The sequence below is a fragment of the Stegostoma tigrinum genome, chromosome 3, assembly GCF_030684315.1.
Source record: "Stegostoma tigrinum isolate sSteTig4 chromosome 3, sSteTig4.hap1, whole genome shotgun sequence".
In the NCBI taxonomy this organism is placed as follows: Eukaryota; Metazoa; Chordata; class Chondrichthyes; order Orectolobiformes; family Stegostomatidae; genus Stegostoma; species Stegostoma tigrinum.
Genome location: NC_081356.1, coordinates 29323982 through 29347918, shown reverse-complemented (window position 1 = coordinate 29347918; position 23937 = coordinate 29323982). Strand labels below are relative to the sequence as shown.

General features: G+C 41.2%; 1 protein-coding gene across 2 annotated transcripts in view; it reads left to right on the top strand.

Moving 5' to 3' along the window:
- cemip2 (cell migration inducing hyaluronidase 2) overlaps positions 1 to 23937 on the top strand; it is an 85876-nt gene that overhangs the window by 56479 nt on the left and 5460 nt on the right. For both annotated transcript variants that reach the window (XM_048527164.2, XM_048527163.2), the window contains exons 11-20: positions 321 to 449; positions 2248 to 2336; positions 3569 to 3700; positions 4729 to 4764; positions 5976 to 6131; positions 7464 to 7641; positions 12965 to 13180; positions 16109 to 16317; positions 20074 to 20256; positions 22701 to 22920. In XM_048527164.2, coding sequence (XP_048383121.1) covers positions 321 to 449; positions 2248 to 2336; positions 3569 to 3700; positions 4729 to 4764; positions 5976 to 6131; positions 7464 to 7641; positions 12965 to 13180; positions 16109 to 16317; positions 20074 to 20256; positions 22701 to 22920 — 1548 coding nt within the window. The remainder of the gene's footprint in view (positions 1 to 320; positions 450 to 2247; positions 2337 to 3568; positions 3701 to 4728; positions 4765 to 5975; positions 6132 to 7463; positions 7642 to 12964; positions 13181 to 16108; positions 16318 to 20073; positions 20257 to 22700; positions 22921 to 23937) is intronic.

Genomic DNA, 23937 nt, shown 5'->3' with positions numbered 1-23937 from the left:
CTAATCCATTGAATATATTCAAGGCTGAATTAGGTAAGAGTTTTGACTGACAAGGGAGTCCATGGTAGCGGAAACAGGCAGGAAAGTAGTGTTGAGGGTACAGTCGGATTTGCTGAACTGAGTGAACTGCCCTTGCTCCTATTACTTATTTACCAGAGAGTTCAGTAAAAATAATCTTTAAAAATACTTATTTTTAAACCAATGTGATGTAGATAAAAATATTAATCAATAATCTCCAGTGTTTAGTGTAAGAACAAATTGAGCTTTCTTTCCTGTATAAGTTTGTGCAAGCTCACTCACTTGTTTATTATTTACTTTAGGATACAGGGATATGGTACCTGTTCCATAAAGTTCCCACAGGAGACTCCCAAGGGTTGTTCCCTGAAACTAAAGCTGAACTTACCCCATTGGGTACTTTCTACAACAACAGAGTTCATTCGAACTTCAAGGTAAGTGCTTTCCTGAAAGCTGTGATGTGACTGGCACAGTGCAGAAGTTTCCTTGTGTCATAGATGGATCCTTTGTCAGTTTAACTCTTAATGTAAATCTTCAGGATCTAAGTGATGGGATTCATTTCCACACAGGTATGCACACTTTCCACATTTGTACTTCTGGATCTCTTCAGTTTGCTTTTTCCATTAAGTTGTAGTTTGTTTCTGAGACTGACGTTCAGTCATACTCCTTAATCTCTAGTCAACTGACTATATTCCTTGAGATTTCAGCAAATGTCCTCTTGCCTCCTGCTGTCTCCCCCACACGCCGCGATGTTTGTTGCCCTGTCTAACCGTTGTCATAGTCTGTGAGGTCCCTCATCTTATTGGAAGACAAATAAGCCTCTTGTCCCCACTTCAAGAATTATAACTGGCATGCAAGTGCACTCATCTCCCCATCCTCAACTGGTTCACAAAAGTGTTCAAAGTCACTTAAACACATCAATACCTTGTGGTGTGTCTGCAGCAATGTCGTGGAAAGTAAACTTAATTCTTTGAGGAGGCCAAGCTAAACTTACAGGATTATTATTCTCCAGTCCTTCCCCATTGCAAAGTGGTTTCTTGTTAATGAGCACAATCAATTAAAACTTGGAGTTTTCTTTACATTTTCTGTCTAACACTGAAATAAAACTACAGAGTACAGACTGGAGCTCAGTGGGTTAGTGAATAACCATGTGCTACTGATATTAATCTTGGCTAGAACTCACCCTTTTTTTAAAAAAACATTTGGGCCATGATTTATTTTTCCAGGGGTAGACTTGTAGACTTGACTAAACCTGAGGAATATTCAACATCTTATTCTCACTTGCTTTTTCATATTCTGATTTTTTTCTTGTTGTTAATTTATTTGTATTGTATGTATTTGTCAACATTCCTTCAATTTTTTTTGGTCACCATCCTTTGTTTTGAATTGAAGTTTACATTCATTTCTATTTTGCTTTTCTGTTCTGTGTTCTTTCCTTACCTCTTTCTGTCTACTGCCTTTTGCTGAAGAGCTGAGGTTAGAGGGTAATGTTCGTTGGATCTTTGCCCATTCTGTGATGTAACTAGCTAAGTTGACTTTCCAGCTGTTTCATCTGTCACCCCAGGGATAGAATTAGCACAAGTTTCTTCAGAGTTAATACCTCCTTTTCCCATCAAACCCCATTATTCAATACAATTGTGTACGGAGATATGAGGCAAATGAAAGAAAGAAATAACTTGCGTATGTATGTAGCACTTTTCATAACTCCAAAGTGTGATACAGGCAATTATGTTTTCTTGATTTAGAGTGTACTCTGTTATGTTGAGATACACATGGCACATTTTAAGGACAACATGATCCAACAAACAGCAATGAAATGTCACCAGGTATTCTGTTGTGTTGATGTCGGTTGAGGGTTAAATGTTGGCCAGGATATCACAGTGGGAAGCCTGCTATGGTTTCCATTAAAGACTGATCCAAAACTCTGTAAAGAGTAAACCATTCCAACATGTAAACGTTCTGACCATTTTGTCCTGTTATTGAAGCAAGTTTGTTTACCCACTTTCCTTCCTATTTGGCAGTACAGTTCAGATTTTGGATTGGATGCAGCTTGCAGGTAAAACATGCATGGACTTCCATAGATGTGGTTGTAAATTATGTAATGAACTGGATTCTCTAGAAGATTAACTCAACAGATGGATTTTTAATTTGTATGAGAATAGTGAGTAATGTTTTAACATGATGCAATGTTTGTGCAGCTTTGCTGTAATTCTTCTTGATCTTTGTTGCCAGGCCGGACTGTTCATCGACAAGGGAGTGAAAATCACCAATGCTAGTGCTGATGATCCGAGAGAATACCTTTGTTTGGATAACAGTGCAAGGTGAGTCAAGGAACTGACCTTTGGCAAAGGAACAATTGTTTTTTGAAGTGGAAAATGCATTTGCCTGTAGCGTCAGCATAAAAGGAATTACACAGCATGGTAGAATGGGCTTGCATTGACATAGTGCCTTTCACAACCTCAACATCTAATGGTGCTTTGCAACCTATTAAGTACGTTTTGACATGTAGTCACTGCTGTAATGTAGAAACATGACAGCCAATTTATAAAAAGTAAGCCCCACAAACAGCAATAATGAAAAGATAATTTGTCAGGATGCCTACTGTTGGGTGTGATTCCATGATCATTGTACAGTGCTGCGTTATGTTAACAGCCAGTGTAGCAACCATTTTAAGATGATCAGTTGAGGTAATGGTTCATTTATATTTTCTAGAAGTGACAGACATTCAGACACAGGGGCCCGTTCCCTGAACAAAAAGAACAAATCCAAACCTTGCAACTTGCTGCTTTACCAGGAAGCGTGGGAAGTCTGTCATTCCCTGCTGATAACCCATTTGCCTCAGCCAATTGAAGTTGAATTAGTAACCAATCAGTTGGCACCTTTTTTCTCTTGTAGGATAAACTTTTGTGATGGTTTGGTTGAATTTGGCATACTTACTTTTATTCTGATGAGAGCAAACTGGCAAGCTTTGGCGATGTGCCTCTCACCTTTCAACCAGCTTCTGTTTGATGATGTTGGTTGAGCACTAAAGGTTAGCCAGGAAAACCGAACAGAACCTCTCTGCTCCCCTTCAGAATAATATGTGAAATCTGCTGTGTTCACCTGCGAGATTGGACAGGAACTTGATTTAACGTATTGTCTGAAAGGCAGTATAGCACCAGGAGTCTCAGACGAGGTATTATTTCTGAGGCTCCAGAGTGAGCTTGAATGCACAACCTGCTGACACTGAGGCAAGAGTGCTACTACTGAACCATGGCTGGAACAGGCAAACACAAAATTAACGTTTCTCAGAAAATGCTATTCTTTTCACTGAAATCCATTCTGACTTGGTTCAGCTTCCTGCCAGTCTATAGGCGGTAATGCTGTCAATGAGACATGATTCTTTGGCAATGAGTTGAGGTTATTTGGCCCAGGGAAGCACAACTTTCCAGTGCCTAATTCTTTCCTCCTTCCTTGAACCCAAGTACTTTCTTCTGTTGGGAATAGATCCATTGCGATGTTTCTATACGTGGTACATTTTCAGCAGCTTTAAGTTAATGTTCATTGTGTTAAGGTTCCGTCCTCACCAAGATGCTGACCCACAAAAACCACGCGTTGCCGCTGTCATCAACAGGCTGATAGCATTCAAAAACAACGACCATGGAGCTTGGGTCCGAGGAGGCGATGTTGTATTTCAGAATTCTGGGTATGTGATGGTCCAATGTGTCATTTCCTAGTTGGCATGAAAGATGAGGTTTAAAGCCTTTACATTGAATGTACAGTACCTGATGAGGCCACTTGGCACAATTGATCCATGATGGCGTCTGTGCTGCACACAATCCGTCTCTGAGTGGTAATTCTTCTTCATGCCCTACTTCAGTTCCTCTCTCTGTCATGTGTGTATCCAGCTTCTCCCTAGACGCTGCCACACTATTCACCTCCACCACTCCACATGGTATTGAGTTCCACATTCTCCCCACTCCGAGGCCTTCGAGATGAAACTATGATCAGGCTCTCCAAAGCCTGCTTCTGTTAATTGCCACACTTCCCTATCACTCCCTCTCATAGGGAACTGGCTTCCAGGGCTCTAAGGTGCTTCATGAGAGCATCATTGCAACCGAGCCATTGAAGGAGCTGTTAAAACAGGTGACGAAAAGCTTGGTCTATGGTGTTGTTTTGAAAGGCCACATCAGAGTATGGGAGCGAGGTGGAGAGATCTAGGGAGGGAATTCCTTGGGTTTTGGGAGTTGGCAGTTGAAAACACAGTGACTAGTTTTGATGCTGTTAAAAGTGGGGATGTATCAGACAATTTACCCTTCTAATGTTTCTTTACACAGGAGAGGTTAAAATTCATTCGACCATTGATGTTCTGCTCATGTCCAGTGCATATTTTAAACATAGATAACACAGTGTGAAGCTGGATGAACATAGCAGGCCAAGCAGTATCAGAGGAGCAGGAAAGTTGACGTTTCGGATCGAGACCCTTCTTCACAGCGTGTTATCTCAGATTCTCCAGCATCGGCAGTTCCTATTAATCTCTTTATATTTTAAACATCCTAGCTTTCGTTCTGATGGGAACATGATGAGATTTGGAGGGTCCCTGTTGATTTTAGTACTCTTTATATTCTAAGGTGCTATGAGGCTGCATGTGTATCTGAGAGGGAACATTGCTGTCAGGTTTCTGTCTTCAGGGAAATGTTACCTGTATTTATCATTTTCCTATTAATATTTCAGGTTTTCTGATAATGGAATTGGACTGTCGTTTGCCAGGTAAGAGAAGCTGTTTGGTGTGTGGAAAGCGGCAGTTCACATTTGAGCTAATGTACTTTGCACTTTATTAGAGCTTACCATCTTTCCTGTTCATCGTTGTGGAGGGAATGGCTGAGAGTTTGCACTGTCTGCAGATTTTTCAAATTCAGAAATTACAGATCCCGCAGCTGAAAAGTGATGTCTTTTACAAAGGCAGTGTTGAAACTGCATTAAGCCACCTGTGTATTTTGGATCGTTTGCACATAAACTGCACATGCAGAAGATGTTATTTCTGGTGCAGGAATTGCTAGTAGAGTGCTCACAGAATTGAGTTATTTCTTAAAGGTTCAACAATGTTACACACTCTGTGTAATTCCACCAACAGGATGGGTGCCAGATGCCATCTTTCAGTAAGTAGATGTTTGTTGAAGTATCTGAGTTGAGCACCCATTGAACTTATTAATGCTGCCAGTTTCTGGGAGACTCCTCTTTTAGTTTTCATTATGGATACTTGCATATTTGGAAAGTGGTTTCACTAGGAGCTGTACTGTATTCTTAGTATAGTAATATAGAGCTACCCTCTTCACACAAAGGGCAACTCTCTTCACCTCCTCCCTTTCCCAGCATCATCAATCCCAAACATTGGGAAGGTGGACTTCAATTACCGATTTCCAAACTAAGATTGACAGATGTTTGTGAATTGTTCTCAGAGCAATACAGTATTATGTGTTCTTTCTTTCTTGAATGTTAGAACCTACCTTCAAGCGGTCTTGGTCCAAGCCATTAAATCTTTCATGGTTTTTTGAGCTTTCTTTAAATTATTCATTCATAAGCAATGTCATCACAGGGAAAGCCACCATTTATTTCACATCCCTAGACTGATTGGGTTGTCAGGACATTATAATGAGAATTTAGCAGTTCCAACCCAGGCCTGGTGTCAATTGTAGGCCAGATCAGGTGAGGGTAGCAGATATCCTTTTTTGAAGAACAGTTGTGAACTTAATGGGATTTTACTGAGACTAGTTGTTCATTTCAGATTTATTTAATCTAGTTTGATTTCTTAGCTGCCATTTCCGGGATTTGAATTCTCACCTGCACATTGTTCGTCTGAACTTTCAGATTCCAAATCCTTGGTGTTACCACTATGTCTTGGCATCTGTACTATAAAGTGCTGAACGAATTGGAAGGCTAATGTTCACAGTTGTTTCCTAAATGAATAACTGTTCTTACAGTGATGGCAGCTTCCCAAAGGATGAAGGTTCAAGTCAAGAGATCTCTGAATCGTTGTTCATTGGAGAAAGCAAGAATTATGGATCTCAGGGAGGCCAGAACAAATACTGGGGTGCTGGTGGGGTTGATGGGAAAAATCGCACGCTACCAAGAGACAAGTAAGATTCTTTGATTAATGTCCATTCTCTATGAACATACCTTGGTATTACAAATACTGTGTGAAACAATGGATATATGCTTGTATTCACTGTACTAAAGGTTATGTACTGAAAGTAATTTGGTTGCTTTAAAACTGTCAGGCGTTTGAAAGGGGTTGATTGGAATAGAAAGAAACACTTTTCTGTTGACTGGAGAATCTTCTACATGGTACTAAACTCAGAACCAGGTTTTTCAAGAGAAACATTAGAAAACACTCCCACAAAATCTTGCTGATGCTAATGCAATTATTAATTTTAAAGCTGAAATTGGTGACCCTTCGTAGACAAGACAAATCCAACAAGAGTGTGAAACCAAGGATGGTTGCATGTTGTTGAGAAACTAATCACCCATAAATTCATAGACTTTGTGAGTCAGACTTGAAGCGATGAATTTCCAACACCTGCACCTATAATCCATAGTAGAATTGATGTCTAACTTCTAGAATTGTGCTTTCTTGTACAATGAGATTCTGTGAAGATCTTGAAATGCCTAAGCAAAAACATTCCATAATCTTTCTCTAAGCTGAGGGCAGCATATGAAAAGACTGTCTAGGTTCATCATGTTGTAATGTTTGCCTTCCATTATCTTCCATTTTCAACTTGATACTTGCTAATTCCTGCAAGTTGTTTGTTTGTTAATGACATATCTTCTCAAAAGCTCCCTTTGAAGATATACCACTATTTTATGCAATCTCTCTTTACGTTTAGTTACTTAATTAAAATAGTCTTCATTAACAAAACGTTTTCAGTTTGCATGCTGTCCAAGATGCCAACTCTGTTCTTTTTCCAGTGTAAATTGCTGATCACTATTCTCTTGTTTGTCTCCTTCCATAGATATTGTAGATACTGTGTTTCATTCAGTTCTTTAAAGACACAGTAGCTTGCAACCTTAACAAGCCAATTGAACTCCTACCTTCTTCCGTAGTTTCTTTTCTTCTTTTGATTTTGCTCAAAAGTGACATGTTGTCGAAGCTTTTCATCTTGCACTTATCTGCACAGATGCAAAACTGCCAAATTTTGCTGGGAGTGATTTGTTCTGCATGGTGCTCCCATTGAAATTTGGCATTCTTGCACATGTCCAGATGAGTGAAAAATGAAAGCTTTGTGACTGCACGTCCTCCTTTTTTTCAGCAGTACTTGAGCTCTGTTCTGTCAAGTGGTCCTTAGATATTCTTGTTTTCCCTTTTGTGCTTAAAGTCAAATAAAGCTCCCACATATTGGTAGCGAGAATGAATCTCATTTTTCGATCTACAGAGAAGTTTTATGTATTCTCCTCTTCGGGCTTTAAAACAGGACCTTCCCCATCAGAGGTTTTCAGATTTATGACGGTCCCATTCACGTCACTAAGACAACCTTCCAGAATTACATGGCAACACCAGTTCGATTTGCCAGCGCTGTCGGATTCGTTCTAAAGAACCCCTGGCAACTGACTCCGAAGAACAGTTTGTCTCTGGTGAAGTTTGGCAAAAGTGTAAGATTATCTTGTTATTTACTCTTTTGAAATAATCATGCATGTTGTAAAATTCTTTGGCATACTGATGAATATTATAAATCAGATCACCAGACCATAACATAATAAAAAGAACAACTTGCATGTACATAAGCACCTTTTTAACACAGCAAAACATTCCAAAGTACCTCGTAAGAGTGTTCACAAACAAAATAGCTCACTGAACTGCATAAAGAGATAATAGGAGAGCTGATCAAATGTGTGGTCAAAGAGGTAGGTTTTAGAGATGGGCTCTGTACTAACTCAGGAAGCCTAACAGGGAAGGGACACCAAAATAGAGTTATGACCCATCCTTGAGTCAGTTTCATTTTTTCTTGTGTATCCAGAAGTATTATCATAAACGACTGAACTTTTTTATTCTCCATCACCAAATCTTCATGGTATTTTTTTCTGTCTAGTGATCATCACCAATAAATCACACATGCTTCTAATGGAATAATAACATGCAAAACCTATTAAGGACAATGCAAGCCATCAAAAGTGAGGGAGAGATGTGGGGAACTGGAAGGGGTTGTGTTTGCTTTTTTTCATATGCCTGAGTCTGCTTTATGCAAAGCACAGCTGCTGAACTCCAACTGGACAGGCTATTTTCTGATACTAAGGGAGCTCTTACTCCATGTGCTGAATAGGGAGATTAATTAGTGATTCTCCATGGGCCTTAAAATGTTTATCACAACCTTGCCCCACCAAGCCTGAGGGTTCCCCCTCGCTTCTGTGATGATGGGGCCTCATGTGAGATTTTGTTCATAGGTCAATTCCTAATATTTTGCAGGTCTGTTTGAGAGGGGTATAATAAGTAGGCAAACATCTCCTCTGTGAACATTGTTGAAGAGTCACTGCAGGGAGCACGTCCTTGTTGGCATGTCAGCAGAAACGGTTGCCTCTGTGGAGGGTTCTTGCCAAAGGTGGTTGATGTGTTTTTCTTGAATGATCTTCTCCCTGGTTTCAACCATTACCAATTCTAGTTCCATTCAAGCTAAGTCCTGGGATATCTGGAGAGCTATCACTCAAGTTCCTCACGTGGACTGTATCTCCCCCTAGTGACTTTTGAGACCTGGGAAAAACATTGACTCCGTTATGTTCCTCAGAGTTGGAGCCCCTTCTTACGGCTTTCACAGGGTACAGTCTATCTTTGTTGACTGTCTACCTGAGGCACCTTGCGTACTTGCAACACCTTTTCCCTTTTTATTTGGATGCTGGCCTCAGAGAATTGTCCTAAGACCTCCTCCAAACTCTTTACATGTTCCTTTTTAGTAGCTCCTGAGATAAAATTGCCATTCAGATTGCCACTCTGGGCACCACTTGGAGGATGTTCTCCATTATCCTTTGAAAGTTAGTGCCAATCAGATACCCCAAAAGGCAAGTGATTGTACCCATTCAGTCTTCTGTGAGCATTCACAGTGACACACACTTGCCAGGTGACACTTTGAGCTCCAGTAGTGGGTAGGTGTGGCTCATATTCAATTCAGAAAATAAGTGACCCCCCCAGTCAGATTTTCATAAAGTCTTCTATGTGTGGCATAGGGTATCTGTCTAAGTGGGAAACTTTGTTGACGGTCAATTCCTAATCCCCACAAATGCAGACTGAGTTGTCAGTTTTCACAACTGGGACTATTGGTGTAGCCCATTCAGCGGATTGCACAGTTCATGTTATTGCCAAGTTTCTGCAGACATTCCAATTCACCTGTACTCTGGTGTATAGGGCGTAGGGCCTTTATCCCATTGATTTTTGTTTGATTTTGATTTTATTGTCACATGTACTGAAATACAGTGGAAAGCTTTGTTTACTAGTAGTACACGCAGATCGCAGCCAGCAAAGGATGTACAGATCAAAAAGACTTAGAGGCATACAGGTTACATTATTTGAGGCTAGAGTCCTTTCAACAGTTTGATAACGGCCAGAAAGAATCTGTCCCTGAACCTGTTTGCGTGTGTGTTCAGGTTTCTGTATCTCCTGCCTGATGGAAGAGGTTGTAGAAGATCAGTACCAGGATGTGATGGGTCTTTGATAGTGTTGGCTGCCTTTCTGTGGCAGTGGGTTGTGTAAATAGAGTCCATGGGCAGAAGTTTGGCTTCTGTGATAGTCTGGGCTGTGCACACAACCTTTTGTATTTTCTAAAGTCCTGGGCAGAGCAGTTGCCACACCAGGGCGTTATGCCCCTGGACAGTATGCTTTCAATGGGGCGTCTATTGAAGTTGGTGAGAGACCTTATGGACATACCAAATTTCCTGAGCTGCTTGAGGACAAGAGGTAGGGTTGTGCATTCCAAGAGGTCCTCTTGGAAGTCTTCAAGGTACTTCCCAATAACTTCATACAAGTCGTTGATACCTATTTTAAAGATCTGATGCCAATCCAGTCAGATTTCCTGTAGCCAGTGCCTTCCCAAAGGCTGGGACACAGCCCTGTGCCAACATTAAGGGGACTTGAACTGCCCGTGGCAATGTATAACTGGGGTGTATACAGTAGTCTTAATATATATAAATAGCATGTGGCCAATCTAACCATGGTGTCTCGCAGGACTGGACAGCCCCACTGGACTTTCCTAAAGGTTTACTCCCCAACAATAAATAGTGTACCTGTACATGTTTAGGAATTTGCCACTAACCTGAGTGGTCATTTTTAATTGGGGCTACACTTTGGGAGCAGTGATACAGTTAAGCTGTATAAATTCCTCATCCTCGGGCTGATTTACTGCAAAGTCTTGTCTTGAGGTGACTTTACCCTTCGGCCTGGGCGGTCTGTGTTTTGCTGGTTGCAGTAGCCTTGTCTGAGATGGACCCTGTGACAACAAGTGCAGCATGGATGTTCTTGCTCCTCACGGTATTGTGGAGAAACTTGCCATCCTGTTCTGGAATCTTGCAGCCTCCAACTCCAATTGCCCTCCTGTGGCGATGAACAGGAACAGCGAGTATTATCCACCAGGGATTTGGCTGTGCAGCGTGGGAGTTGCCCCAGGTTGAGGATGGTACTATGGATCCCTGAAGCTGCTGATCCCCTTTTTTTCTATGTTTTTACTGGAAAGAGCCTGTTCTGTGGCTTTCTTAAGGTTCAGATTTGGTTCAGTCTGTGTAGCATCCTTTGGGTTGCAATATTATAAATTCTACAAACTAAACGACCCCTTAACATTTTTCAAAATGCTGACCTGTACTTAATGTTCCATCAGTTTTCATAGTCTCGTCAAAAATTCAGTAACTGGTTCCCTAGGAAATCTATTTGCCGTTTAAAATTCTGCAATGTAACAGATGGTTTGGGGTCATGATGATCTGCTACAGTATCTATCAGTCCATCAAAAACTTTGACTTTGTGTTGCCAGGTAGGTTAAACTCTTATGATGCTGAAAGTCAGGGCCCCTCAAGTGGTCAGCAGAACAACCTATTGTAGAGTCACAGTCATACAGCATGGAAACAGAGCTTCGGCCCAACTCGACCATGAGGTGATCCCCTTCTATCCTTGAAGTGTTATCACACAACCAAAAACCATCTATGTTCACCACCAAATGACTGACCATTTTGTTTTGTTTTGTACCTATTACTGTCACTGGATCTGCTTTTATATGTTTTATATTTTCTAATTAACCTGTTCAGAGATGTTATTGCATTCTACTGGAGCAGGTGGGACTTGAATCCAGGCTTCCCGGCTCAGAGGCAGGGACGTTACCATTGGCTGTAACCAAGGGAACACATACTCAACAAGCTCCGTTGAGGAGAATAATTAGCGAGTCCCTATGGGTCTTATGGGTGTTATCACAGTTTTGAAATAAGAAAGAGAGACAGTGAAGTTAAGGAGGGGAATCTCAGATTGCAGCCAAGGCAGCTGTAAATATGGCAGACTCTGGTCAAACAAAGGAAATTGAGATGCTCCAGTGAGATTAACTGGAGGAGTTTGGACATGCTGGGAGGTTATAGGACTGACAGAAATTACAGAGGTAAGAAGAGCTGAAATACTGTAGCAATCTTGGAGTGTTGTAGAACTCAAGAATAATTAGTAGAATCAATGGCTAGAGACATCATTAGGTGTTTTGTTGTGCCTGAGGCTGGTAAGTTGTCTGATTGTACAACCCCTTTGAATGCTAATGAATTGCATTGTGGTTTATAAATTATTGTCTGCCATTCTTATAGGAGGGGTGCTACATGGCTACTTTGGCTTGTTTTACACCATTCTGGTGTTCTTTTCAGCACGTTATCTTGTAGTTTTGGTTCCTAGTCTTCTCCCTCGATCTCCTCCTCAACACCTTCTAATCTCACCAGGCAAGTGTTAACTCCAGTCGAAAGATTCCACAGGTATCCACCTCCCTGCAGGTGGTGGATGTTAACAGGTCAATTCGCCGTGTAGTTAGTCACTGCTGGGTCTGAATCTGGTTATTAGGGGGTGTGATGTTCACAGGGTAAATGATTGTGGGCACTTGGTTTAATTTTGCTTCTGGAAGGTGGCACCTCTGGCAGAGCAGGACTCCTTCAGTACTACACAGGAAGTGTCAGCCACGAAGATGTGCTAAAGTCTCTGTGGACTTGTTTCAATTGCTCAGGATTGAAGTCTGAAAGAAATGGAAACAGGTTTACTCCCTTTCACCCTCTCACCACTGGCTGCAATAGGACCAGCTACTAGTGTATTGACCTAAATTGGCAGTAATGTGCAGTAATGCGTTAGGCAGTGAAATAAGTGAGTTAACAACGGGACATGTCCTGGTGACATTCTGAATGAAACTTGAAAAAGTCTCAGATCATAGACACAGTATGGAATAAGACTGTTCAATCCAACATGAGTGTGCTGACCATTTGAAATAGTGACCCTGTTTTCTTTACTCCCTTGTTTTATTTTCCCCACTATGTCACAAATTTTTTTCTTTCGTTATTTTGGTCTTTTGAATGCTGCTGTTGAAGTTGCTTCTACTGCCCTTTTAGGCAGCACCTGCAGGTGACAACAGCTTAGTGTGTAGAAAAAAAACCCAGGGGTTCTTCTGTTATTGAATTACCTGCATACAATGCCTGCACTTAAAAGTTTCCTTTCAAATTGCTCAAACTTCATATACATTAATCTTTGGAATTCCAGAAATGTTTCTCAATGTTCTTCAATCGTTAATTTCTGAAAAGACTTCATCCCTTCTTCACTCCCATATCTCTCTTGTGTATTGCACTGATTAAAGCTTGTTTAATTGTGAGCAGCATGATTGGACTAACTTTTTATTTACACCTAAAGCAGACAGGATAATGTAACAATGCAATATACCTTTCTTATATTAATCACAGTAAAATCCACAACATTTTTAATTACATTTGTCCTTAGGTGTCCTTGAAGGTTTTCTTTGGCACACCAGGCCCGTGGTTTGAGGGCTGTGATCTCGACGGTGACAAGAATGCTGTGTTCCATGACGTTGACGGATCTGTGACCGGCTACAGAGACACATACGTGGGCCGCATGGATAACTTCCTGATCCAGCATCCCAGCTGTGAGAATGTCACATCCTGGTTTGGCACAGTTTGCAGCGGAAAATATGCTCAGGTAAAACAAAACTGAGGCTTGGGGAAGTGGGGAATGCGTGAGGGAACGAGAGAAATCATTTCAAAGCGTATTTTTCAAAATATCTTTCATGACCTACAGACCTATTAAAGAACATCAGAGCTAAATGAGTATGTTTGAAGTGACATCATTGTCATAATATAGGAAACGTGGCAACCAATCTACATGCAGCAAGCTCCCACTAATGAATAGGTAATCTGCATATTTTCAGTGGTGTTGGTTGAACGAAGTGTATTAGCCAGAATACTGGTGAAAATTCTCTTTCCTGCTACTCTTTAAAATGGTGGCTGCATGATCTTTTATGTTTGTCCGAGTGAACAGGCAGGGTCTCACCATCTCATCCAAACAGTGGCACGTGTGACAGTGCAGCTCTCCCATGGTTCTGCTTTGGAGTGGGTGCTATGTCTCTTGAGTGGGACTTAAACTCTCAGTCATTCATCATCACAGTTAGTTAGATATAGTTCTTAGGGCTAAGGGGCCAAAGGATATAGGGAGAAAACAGGAACGGGGTACTGAGTAGGATAATCAATCATGATTGTATTGAATGGCAGAGCAGGCTCAAAGGGCCAAATGGCCTACTCCTGTTCCTATTTTCTATATTTGTATATTTATCTTGCTCTGCTGTGAGTTTTTCCCTCTTGAGCTAAGTCTGTTTGCGCTAGGGAGACCAGATTCATTTTTTTTTCTCCCGCTTGTTCCAAAGGAATGTCATGTTTACACATTATCAGCTGCGCATTTTGAGTCGGACATGGTCACTTGTCTTGAGGAGTCACTTAATTCAAATGTTAATTTTTCAATGCAGAGCTCTATCCCACAGTAAAGTACTGTATATTCCCAATGCTTGAATCAGTTCTGAGGGACAGGTGGAGTAAAACTGCCCTGTCTTCATTTGGAGATATAATTTCAACAGGTAAATTTTTTGTTGGCTTTAAGAAATCGAGAGAATTGAGATGGAGTGGGCAGTGCCAGATGAAGGAAAACCATGACTAGAATTCCCCAATTAATTGGAGACATTGCAAGCTGTAGAACCTGGTTGATATAGCAATGACGATCAGCCAAGCTCTATTTTAACTGGCCTGAGAAAAAGGTGATAAGTTGTTCATCTGTCAGAGTTACAGACAGGGAAGGGGAAGCTTCTCTTACGGTTGACTCCCACCATCAGCATTAACCACTCACTGCAAGGCTAGAAACAGAGTGGAGTTTACTGTACTTTGCTCCGGCTTTGGAGGAGGATCACTATCACAGTGAGCTACTGAAAAAGCAGGGCAGTTTTCATGCATTGAGCTGGTGTGTTATGGGTGACTCAACTGTAAGTTGAAAGAAGAACTTGAGCCTAGTTTTCCTACAGTATCTGTCACAACTTTAGGAAGCACCAAGGAAGAAATGTAACACCTTTCATAGCCACCAAACTTCTCATAGCATTTCACAGCCAATGCATCTTGATAAAAATTAACCCAAACACAGCCCCTGTTTCTGTGCAGCACTCCCTCAGGGAGTGAGTGAGCCAAGATTTTTGTATTCCTATTCCTGAAAAGGGACTAGGACCGACAAAGCAACTTGCTCGGACTGAGTCGGCCCACTGACTCTTAGTTGGCACTTGGATTGGAACTTGTCAGAGGTGACAAAGGATGTGGATGGTGAGCCTGCTTTGGAGAATGATGGGCACCAGGGCCTAATTTTACCAGCAGCAAGTAGATGGTTGCTGTTGATATTTTAATGGTCCCAAGAGCTGTCACCCCAACTGGAGGACCAGCAGCTCTGGAATGCCGCTGGGAGAAATATCACTTCTGACGCAGAGGGAAGGAAAATGTAATTTATATTGTTGGAGTAGAACTCCTTTGAGGAAATCACTGGGGCCATAAGGGAGCATGTCTCCACGCCTATGGTCCCCTCCCCATCAACCTTTCTTGCATAAAACCTTCCTCACCAACACTGTTGATGGGCGGTCAGCTACTCTACCATTAGCAAGTGTGACGAAGGTTGATAATGTATTGTTGTTCAAGAACTTAAGTTCTAAAGTGGGAGAGTGAGGGAGAACTTTAAGTTTGACTTGTATTTCTATATTGAATGTGTTAAGATGACGGGAAGCATGCTTTTTAGTTTCACTTTAAAAGGCACATGTTTTTTTAATAAGAATTTACAGTCTTAGAAAAGAGCTTGAGGTGAATAGTTCAGTGCATTAGAAAAGTTATGAGAAAAGAAATTAGGCTGTCACCCAATAACAGAGTGGCCAATGACAAAAGCAGACACACAGAAGTAAGCTCATTTACAAATGCAGTGTGCAAGTTTCATTTAGAGAGAAAAGGACTGTAATAGCAGAGATACTGTTACTTGGGGGTTTCTAAAGCAACCTGCACTCAGAAGTTGTCTCGAGTAGATTAAGAGTGAATAAGAGAGAGCTTCATAAACAGACAGATTCTCAGGGAGATCCATTAACTAAAGGAAATAGCATTGAATGAGTGCAGAAATTTGCTGAACAGATGCCAAGTATAAATGTGCCACCTGACCAAGGAGCTTTAAAAAGGAGACGGGGGACCTTTTACTGAAGTTTGCCAGTAACATTATTGTTGAGGGTATAATGGTCTGAATCTTCTTTTCTGATATATAAAATGAGTCCATATCAAATAGTTCTTATTTAGAGTACCACAGTTTGTGTTTTACTTCAATATAATAAATTTTAATGTTCTTTTGATAAAAGTACATTGGCAGCCTCTTGTGAGTATTTTCGGTGACTGAATTCCATGGTAAAACAGAAGCAAAGTAAAATTATGATCTCCAGTCTCACTCTCACCAAAGGACCTCTTCACTTGTAGAAGTTGAACAAGGGTTTTTTAAGTGAAAGGACAATAACACTGAAATACCTGGTCGTTGGTTTTAACATTGATGGCGATATTGTAATTCTTGTTCTAGGTTTATGTACAAACCCGTCGGCCTCAAAATCTAACCATGACCATTGTAAGAGATGAATATTCTGAAAATCCTATGACCCTACGTGGCATCAACCAGAGAGCAGACTTCCAGCAATACCAGCCTGTAGTGATGCTCCAGAAAGGCTACACAATTCACTGGAATGGCCGTGCGCCGGAAGAAATCTTTCTGTATCTTATAAACTTCAATAAGTAAGCTGTGGTTTCACAAGCACCTCACTAAAACACCTTAAGAGAAGGTTGTTGTTATGTACTGTAACAGGATGGGGTACTTTTAGAAGTTTGTCTTATTCTGACCTAGTTTCTAAATGTTTTTTTTTTGATAAATATTTTCTCACCTATGTGAAGAGTGCTGGTTCTGGGAAAGCTGGGACCAAATAGTACATGGAGAAATAGCTGTATTAATAGTTAATGAGCCCATTATCCAGTGAGGAGATATATTCTGAGTTGTGAATCAAGAACTTGCTGGTTGATTTTCTTCATTCCATGATTTCTTTACACAAATGGTATCTTCCCCTCAACCTTCCAGAGTTTTTTCATGAACTTTCTGGATTTTCACATTAATTGTTCATTAAATGTTGTGCAAGGCCCTGGTGCAGTGGTGATGCAACTTGGGGTAGTAATCCAAGAAACCCAGTCTAATACTCTGGTGTCATGTGTTGAAACCATATCATGAGAGCTGGTGGAATTTACACTCTGCTAATAAATCAGGAATATGGGGTGGAAAATCCATCAGGTATACTAAAGCCCCTTTTGAGGAAAGTAACCTGTCATGCGTGTGACTCCAGATGCAGAGTAAGGTGGTTGGTTCTTAATTGCCCTTGCAAGCTGCTGACTTCAAGGGTGATGTTTAACAAACAGCAGCCTCACTAGCAATGCCCACCCAGAAAAAAAAAAGTCAAATAATCTTAGGGTCAATAAGACAAACAGTTTCAATTCACAGACTTGCTTTTGTTGGTCAGAACGTTGAATATAAGAGTTGGGACACCTGTTGTTGCCGTATAGCACATAGATTAGGCCACTTTTCAAGTACAGGGGGTTCTGTTATAACGTGATGGTTGTGTTCCTGCACAACACTGCATTATAGAAAATCACACGATAGAAACAATGGACCCCAGGGGAAAAGTGGGCTTAGGACTGTCCATCGAAAAATATCACTCAAAAATCACAACATAAAGGTTAGCACAGTTTGAACAAATGCTTACTTTTAATTCAAATCTAATAATGAAATAAATTTAACACCTTATCTTGAAAAAAATGTCAGGTTGCTCCGTTGTTAATGCAGGGGCTGAAGGTTGTTGTCATCATTGTCATCGTCATCATCATCACCTTCAGGTGCAGTTGTGGTTGCAGGGCTAGGGCGAAAAATAATTCATCCAGAAGTGAGTGGCTATGGTTCATTGTTTCTTGGGGGTTGGCTTCGAAAAGGCATCCAGTTTTTACTGTTTTGCCCTTTTCCTTCTTCCATGAAGAAGCTGTTCATTGGATACCAAATAAGATATTATTCCATGAACTGCTATCCTGCTGCATAACCCATTGTAATCATTGTCCTCTAAGAGCTGCAACAGCTTCTCAATTTCCATTAGGATAGAAAACAAAACAGAAGTGAAGAGTTTTGGTGGTGCTGCATCCTGGACTACTACTACTTCTCTAGCTTCCACTTGCCCCTCAGTGACAGGTTGTTGAATATGAGCTACAGAGAGGTCTTCACAGTGGGACTCAAGCAGCTCTTCAATATCATCGCTCTCCACTTCTTCAATTCCAATTTGCTTTCCAAGATCAAAACATTCTTTGATTCTTTGGAGCTCCTCTGACGGATCAAAGCTTTATGCATCTTGGAAAAATCTGCCCAGACCTCCATGATACTGTCAATTGCATTGTTGATGTTAAAGCTGTTCCAGAATTGAAGAACACTGTCCTATTCCCCTCAGTGGCTATAATCAGACTCTTAAATGTGTGCCTTAAATAGTAAGTTTTAAAAGCTGCTATTGTACCCTGGTCCATGGGTTGAAGGTGAGAGGTTATGTTTGGGGGTAGAAATAGCAACTTTGATGTTTTCAGAAAGCTCACCACTGGTGGGAGGATGGCTTGGCGCATTATCCAAGATGAAGATAACATTTGCGGGCTTTGTTCTGAGCATGCACAAACGATCTGTGATGTCACGCACACTCCTCTGCGCACTGACGGAATGATGTTCTAGCCAGCACAAGTTATTTCTAAAATGCGAACATTCTCCTGTTTGTCAGCAACGTGATAGCCAATTTGTGTTGCTGGCACACATGTTAGTGTAGAACCACCTTTACTGCCTTCAATTCTGGTCTCCCTGCTATAGGAAAGATGTTGTTAAATTTGAAAGGGTGCAGAAAAGATTTACAAGGATGTTGCCAGCTTTGGAGGGTTTGAACTGTAGGGAGAGGCTGAATAAGCTGGGGCTATTTTGCATGGAGCATCAGAGGCTGATGAGTGGCCTTTATAGAGGTTTATAAAATCATGAAGGGCATGGATAGGGTGAACAGCGAAGGTCTTTTTCCCAGGGTAGGAGAGTCTAAAACTAGAGGGCATAGGTTCAAGGTGAGAGGGGAAAGATATAAAAGGGACCTAAGGGGTAACTTTTTCACGCAGAGGGTTGTGTGTGTATGGAATGAGCTGCCAGAGGAAGTGGTAGAAACTGGTACAATTACAACATTTAAAAGGCATCTGGATGGCTATATGAATAGGAAGGGCTTAAAGGACTATGGGCCAAATGCTGGGAAATGGGACTAGTTGGCATGGATGAATTAGACCGAAGGGTCTGTTTCCATGCTGTATGTCTCTATGACTGTGATTCCAATAACATACCTGGAGGTTGTACATTTCTTTTAAAAGCTCTCTGGGCCAGAATTTGGAGGTTTAGTTATGGGAATGGCAGATGAGTGGTGAGTTAGTGGGGTCAGTTCAATAGTTTCCTAGGAATTAGACTAGTTTTTAATCTTCTAACATTTCCCAGGTAACCAATAATTGCAGCAGAACCATCCAAAGTCCGTTGTTTAAATGGGTACTCTTGCAAGGTCCCAGAAGTAGATAGGATTTGTCCAGCAGAATCTTCAAAACTCCTGGGAAATTCCCTCAGTGTCTGCTACAATGGGGGATGCCACAGCATCCCAACGTTCAACTGCCACCCATGTTAGAATGATGACTGTCTGGCCATCGGAAAATCCGAGCCTACTTCGCTTGCTGCCACCCTCACAGCTTTGCTACAGTGAAGACCTGAACACTTCAATTTATAAAACTTGTGCATTAAATGTGTATCTAAGCTTTAAAGACCCTGCTGTCTGCCTTACGATAAGTTTGTGTTTTTTTGATGCAGCATCCTTGATGATGATGATGACATGTGTCTGGTGACAGCAACCCTGCAGACATAATGGCAGCAAACACCACCAACTAAAAATTGCAAAGATTCATTTTCTTCATGATTTTCTCACTTCCATTCTGTTTGTTTTTTTTCCCCTGCTAATCCAATCTTTCCTTACCTGACTCCTGTTACCTTCTGTCCTTCCTCTGTTTGTTGTGTGCTCTGATATGTCTGATTATCCTTGCTGCGCTTTTATTGTCTGACAATGCCAGTGAGTGAAGCTGTGAAAACATTTTGGAACTAAAGCCTAGGGACAGTGTCTTACTAATGAGGCTCATAGTGATACGTCATCCTCCACAAAGCTTGACCCGCAGTTAGGCACAGACTGGGGCAATGCATTTGCATTGACCTCTCTCAGATAAAATATAGTTTGACAAAAGGCATAATGAGCTGTCTTTATGTTGCATTTTCTTTCACTTCCCACTTATTGAGTGAAATTTTTAATCTCGTACTGAATTGGGACCAAGTTGCTGTGGTAACCTAAGGAATTTTCCTCCACCAATCACCTTTCTAGATGTGGACATATTAATTTATTTTGCGTTTTTTTTATTATATAGAGAGGATTGGATCCGTGTTGGTCTCTGTTATCCACAAGCCACTACTTTCCAAGTCATAGCTGACATCTACCAAAGACAAAACTCAACTGCTCATAGTGTAGAGGATTACAAAGCAGTGCCTTCTCTTGAAGAGGTTCAGCATAAACCAGCAGAGAGACAATATTATTTTGACAATAGTACTGGGTATGTAAATTTCCTCCTCAGCATCTGTTTCCTGACTGTTGGGATAATGTTGAACAGTGCATGATGGCCAAGGAACCTGCTTAACCTCCCTTTTTTTTCGGGCCTGCTTTATTCCATTTTCAGGGTAACAACAAATGTATAATACCTTTTAACATGATAAAACTTCTCAGGACACTTGAGAGCAGCTTTCCAAAGGTAAATCAATGTGCCTAGCCAAATAAGGTGATATTAAGGCAGACAATCAAAAACGTGGCCAAAGAGGTAGATTTTAGCAGCATTTCAAATGAAGAGAGGGAGGTGGAGAAGTTTAGGGAGGAAATTCCACAGCTTGGAACCAAAGCATGGGCTTCGGGGGTGAAGTAAATAAAATTGGACATATGCAGGGGCCATGAAGTTGTAAAGTGCAAAGACTTAGAGGATTGTAAGGCTGGGGATGATTATAGAAGCAGGGAAAGATGTGTCCTTGGAAGGATTTAAAAATCAGTATCTGAATTTGAAAGGACATATTACGGACTTGGAGCCACTGTAGGGCATTGAGTGCAAAGACCTCCCTCTTCATAGAAAAATGAAACTGAACTTATTTTTCAGTCTGCAGTATTTTCTTTTACTAAAAATGACCCTATATAAATGAATGTAATATCTGCCACAATTTCTAATCCTCCATCAAACTAGCAGTTGATTAAATACCTAAACAATTTTGGAATTATCTGTGTAGACAGGAACTTTTTGGCTGATCCTCCATTGGAGCCACCCTAATTAATTCAAAAGCCTTCTGGGGAATTGACTATCTATTTGAAAGGGAGAAAATGTTGTATAGCAATGAGGGAAGATGTAGGGCAGTGGGGCTAGGCTAAGTGGATAGCTGTTCCAGAGAGTTGGCAGCGGCAAGCTGGAATGAAGATGTTCCTCAAGTTCTGGGAAGTTTGAAGAAGTAGGTGAATAATCTCAGTAACCATGGAGATATAACTGATTAGAGCTGAAGGGCTTTCCCAACAGAAATATGTTTAATCAGTTAACTAAGACTGACCATTGACAGCTCCTTCTGCATATCTGCACCATCTGTGGTCTAATCAAAGTGCACACTCTCATCCTACTATATAAATTAGTGTTCCCTTTCTACACTGGTTTCTTGTGTTTCAGTTCTGATAAGTGCAAGACAAAATGCTTTGACTTTGTGCACCTATGTTTAGCCATGTTTAAGGAACTGGGAAATTCAAAACAGAGGAGCTAGAGCACCAGCAATTGTTGGGGGGGGGGGGCACAATTACAACATGATGAGCTTGCAGGGATTGTTTCCGTTCTAACTAAGAGCAAAGACATTTAAAATGGTTGGTGGTGAGATTATCACAAGATCAGATGTATTTTCTCAGCATAATTTTTTTTAAAACAAGATCTTAGGATATAGTGCATGTGTTTATGTCTTGACTCATCAGAAATTAACCATGTTGATATTATTATGGTGAATTGGTCAAAGAGGTCACATAGAAAGGATAAAGGCACCTGCAGAAAATGCTAACAAGATTCAGCTCTGGCTTTATGAAGGGCATTGGATAATTATCTGAAGAAGAACATGTTTTCGGGTCTAGGAGTACAAGACAAGAGTGGGACTAGCAGGGAGCCAGCACAGTCAGAAAAGGCTGACCGGCCTCTTTATGCTGTAACCGTTCTATAATCAAACAAGGATGATGTCAAATTGAGAGAGGATTCCTCTAGGCATAAATTCCCAGCTGGCTGAGTCTCCTCTTTCAAGTGAATGGAGGGCTGAAAGAGTAACCTGACTGAGGTCTTTAGATTACGATGGTTAGAGAATGTTCTCCTTTGTACAGGAAGTCACAAGCAAATCCAATAGGGAATTCATCAGAAACATCTTTATCCAATAGACATAGGAGCAGAAATTAGGCCACTTGGCCTATCGAATCTGCTCTGCCATTCAGTCATGGCTGATAAGTTCCTCAATCCCATTCTCTTGCTTTCTCCAATAATCAAGAACCTATCTATCTCAGTCTTACATGTACTCAATGACCTGGCCTCCACAGCCTTCTGTGGCAGTGAATTCCATAGATTCACCACTCTCTGGCTGAAGAAGTTTCGCCTTATCTCCAGCAAGTAATGAGAATGTGGAACTCACTATCACAAGGAGTGGTTGGGATGAATAATACAGATATATTTGGGGGAAGCTGGATAGACAATGGAGGGAGAAAGGATTAAAATAATAAACGTAAAGGGCAAGATGAAGTAGGTTGGAGAAGGCTTGCAGCTACATGAACTATTTGGGTCAATTTGTCTGTTTCTCTGCTCTAGATCTATAATTGGCCTTGGAATCATTGGTTAAAAGTTCAGAGGACAGATTTATGCATGTATTTAAGATCTTGGCACCCATCACTGCCCATACTGCACTGGGGAAAGGAATGAAGTCTCCTTGCTACCCTCTCTCCTGTTTTTAGGCTGCTGTTTCTAATGCTGCAGGCGCGGCACAGTCGGGAGGGGCACAGTTACTGCTCGACCCAGGGCTGTGAGCGAGTGAAGATCACAGCCACCATGCAGTCCCAGGCCGTGAGCAATTGTATGGCTGCTGGCTCGCGGGAGTATGCCAGCCCTCCAAAAGCCACGATAGTCATGCCACCAAAGATCTTGAACGAATGTGAGAACTGTGGAGCCTCTCAGGTAAACTCTCAAATGCAACTTAGTCAGACATCTCAGCATCATCATTCTGCAAGTTTTGTCGCCTATTACTCACTTTTCGTTCCACGAAACAAATAACTTGTGTTCATAATGGGGGGGATATGAATGCAAGATGTCCCAAAGTACTTCACAGCCACTTTTGGGATCTTGAACCTGTTTCCAATAGCCTGAAATTGGAGATTGGGCAGGAAATGGCTGTAAAGGGGTCTTTAATTGCCACTTAAAGTCTTAACTGGAGTAAGGTTGGAGGCTGGGCTGTGGTTTCCTGGTCTAGACAATACATGTCCCAATTTATGGAAAATTCAGGCCTGATAGGAAGGTAGTTGGAATATCATCTGAGGAACTTGATATTAACCTCATCCCACCTAAAGCCTGTGAAACCGCTAGCAGCAGAGGGTGTGATATTTACAAAAAAATTGATGGGTGTGAATAGCAGCAAACTACAATGAGGGAATTCAGAGCAATGGAGTAAATCCTTAAAATTAGAGCAGATCATTTCAGGAGTGCCATCAGAAAGCGCAGAGAAGGTAGTGGTAATCAGGAAATCTCTCTCAAAAATCCTTAATTCTTTGGGTGGGGGATGTGGATTGGGGAAGGGGGGAATCAATTTAAATTTTCAATACTAAGATTTGCCAGAAATATTAACTGAAAATATTGGAGAAACCCAGCAGATGATCTTTTGGAGAGAGAAACCGAGTTTTGAGTCCAGTATGACTCATGTTTTTGATGGACTGTTGTCAGGCAAGTGGAACAGGGCAAAGCCGAGTTAGATGGCGTTAAGGTACAGACCCAGCCAAGGTCTAATTGAATGGTTGTACAGTGCTCGAGAGATTGAATGGCTTCTGTTCCATGCTCCAACCAAATTCTTAAATTAAAGCTATTTGTTTTTCCTCGTCTGCCTGCGTAACAGGAGATGCAACATGAGGTGAAAGCTGCACTAGCCATCATTAGTTTTGAAAGGAGACCATTGATAATTTTAGATGAGAACTAATTTCCATG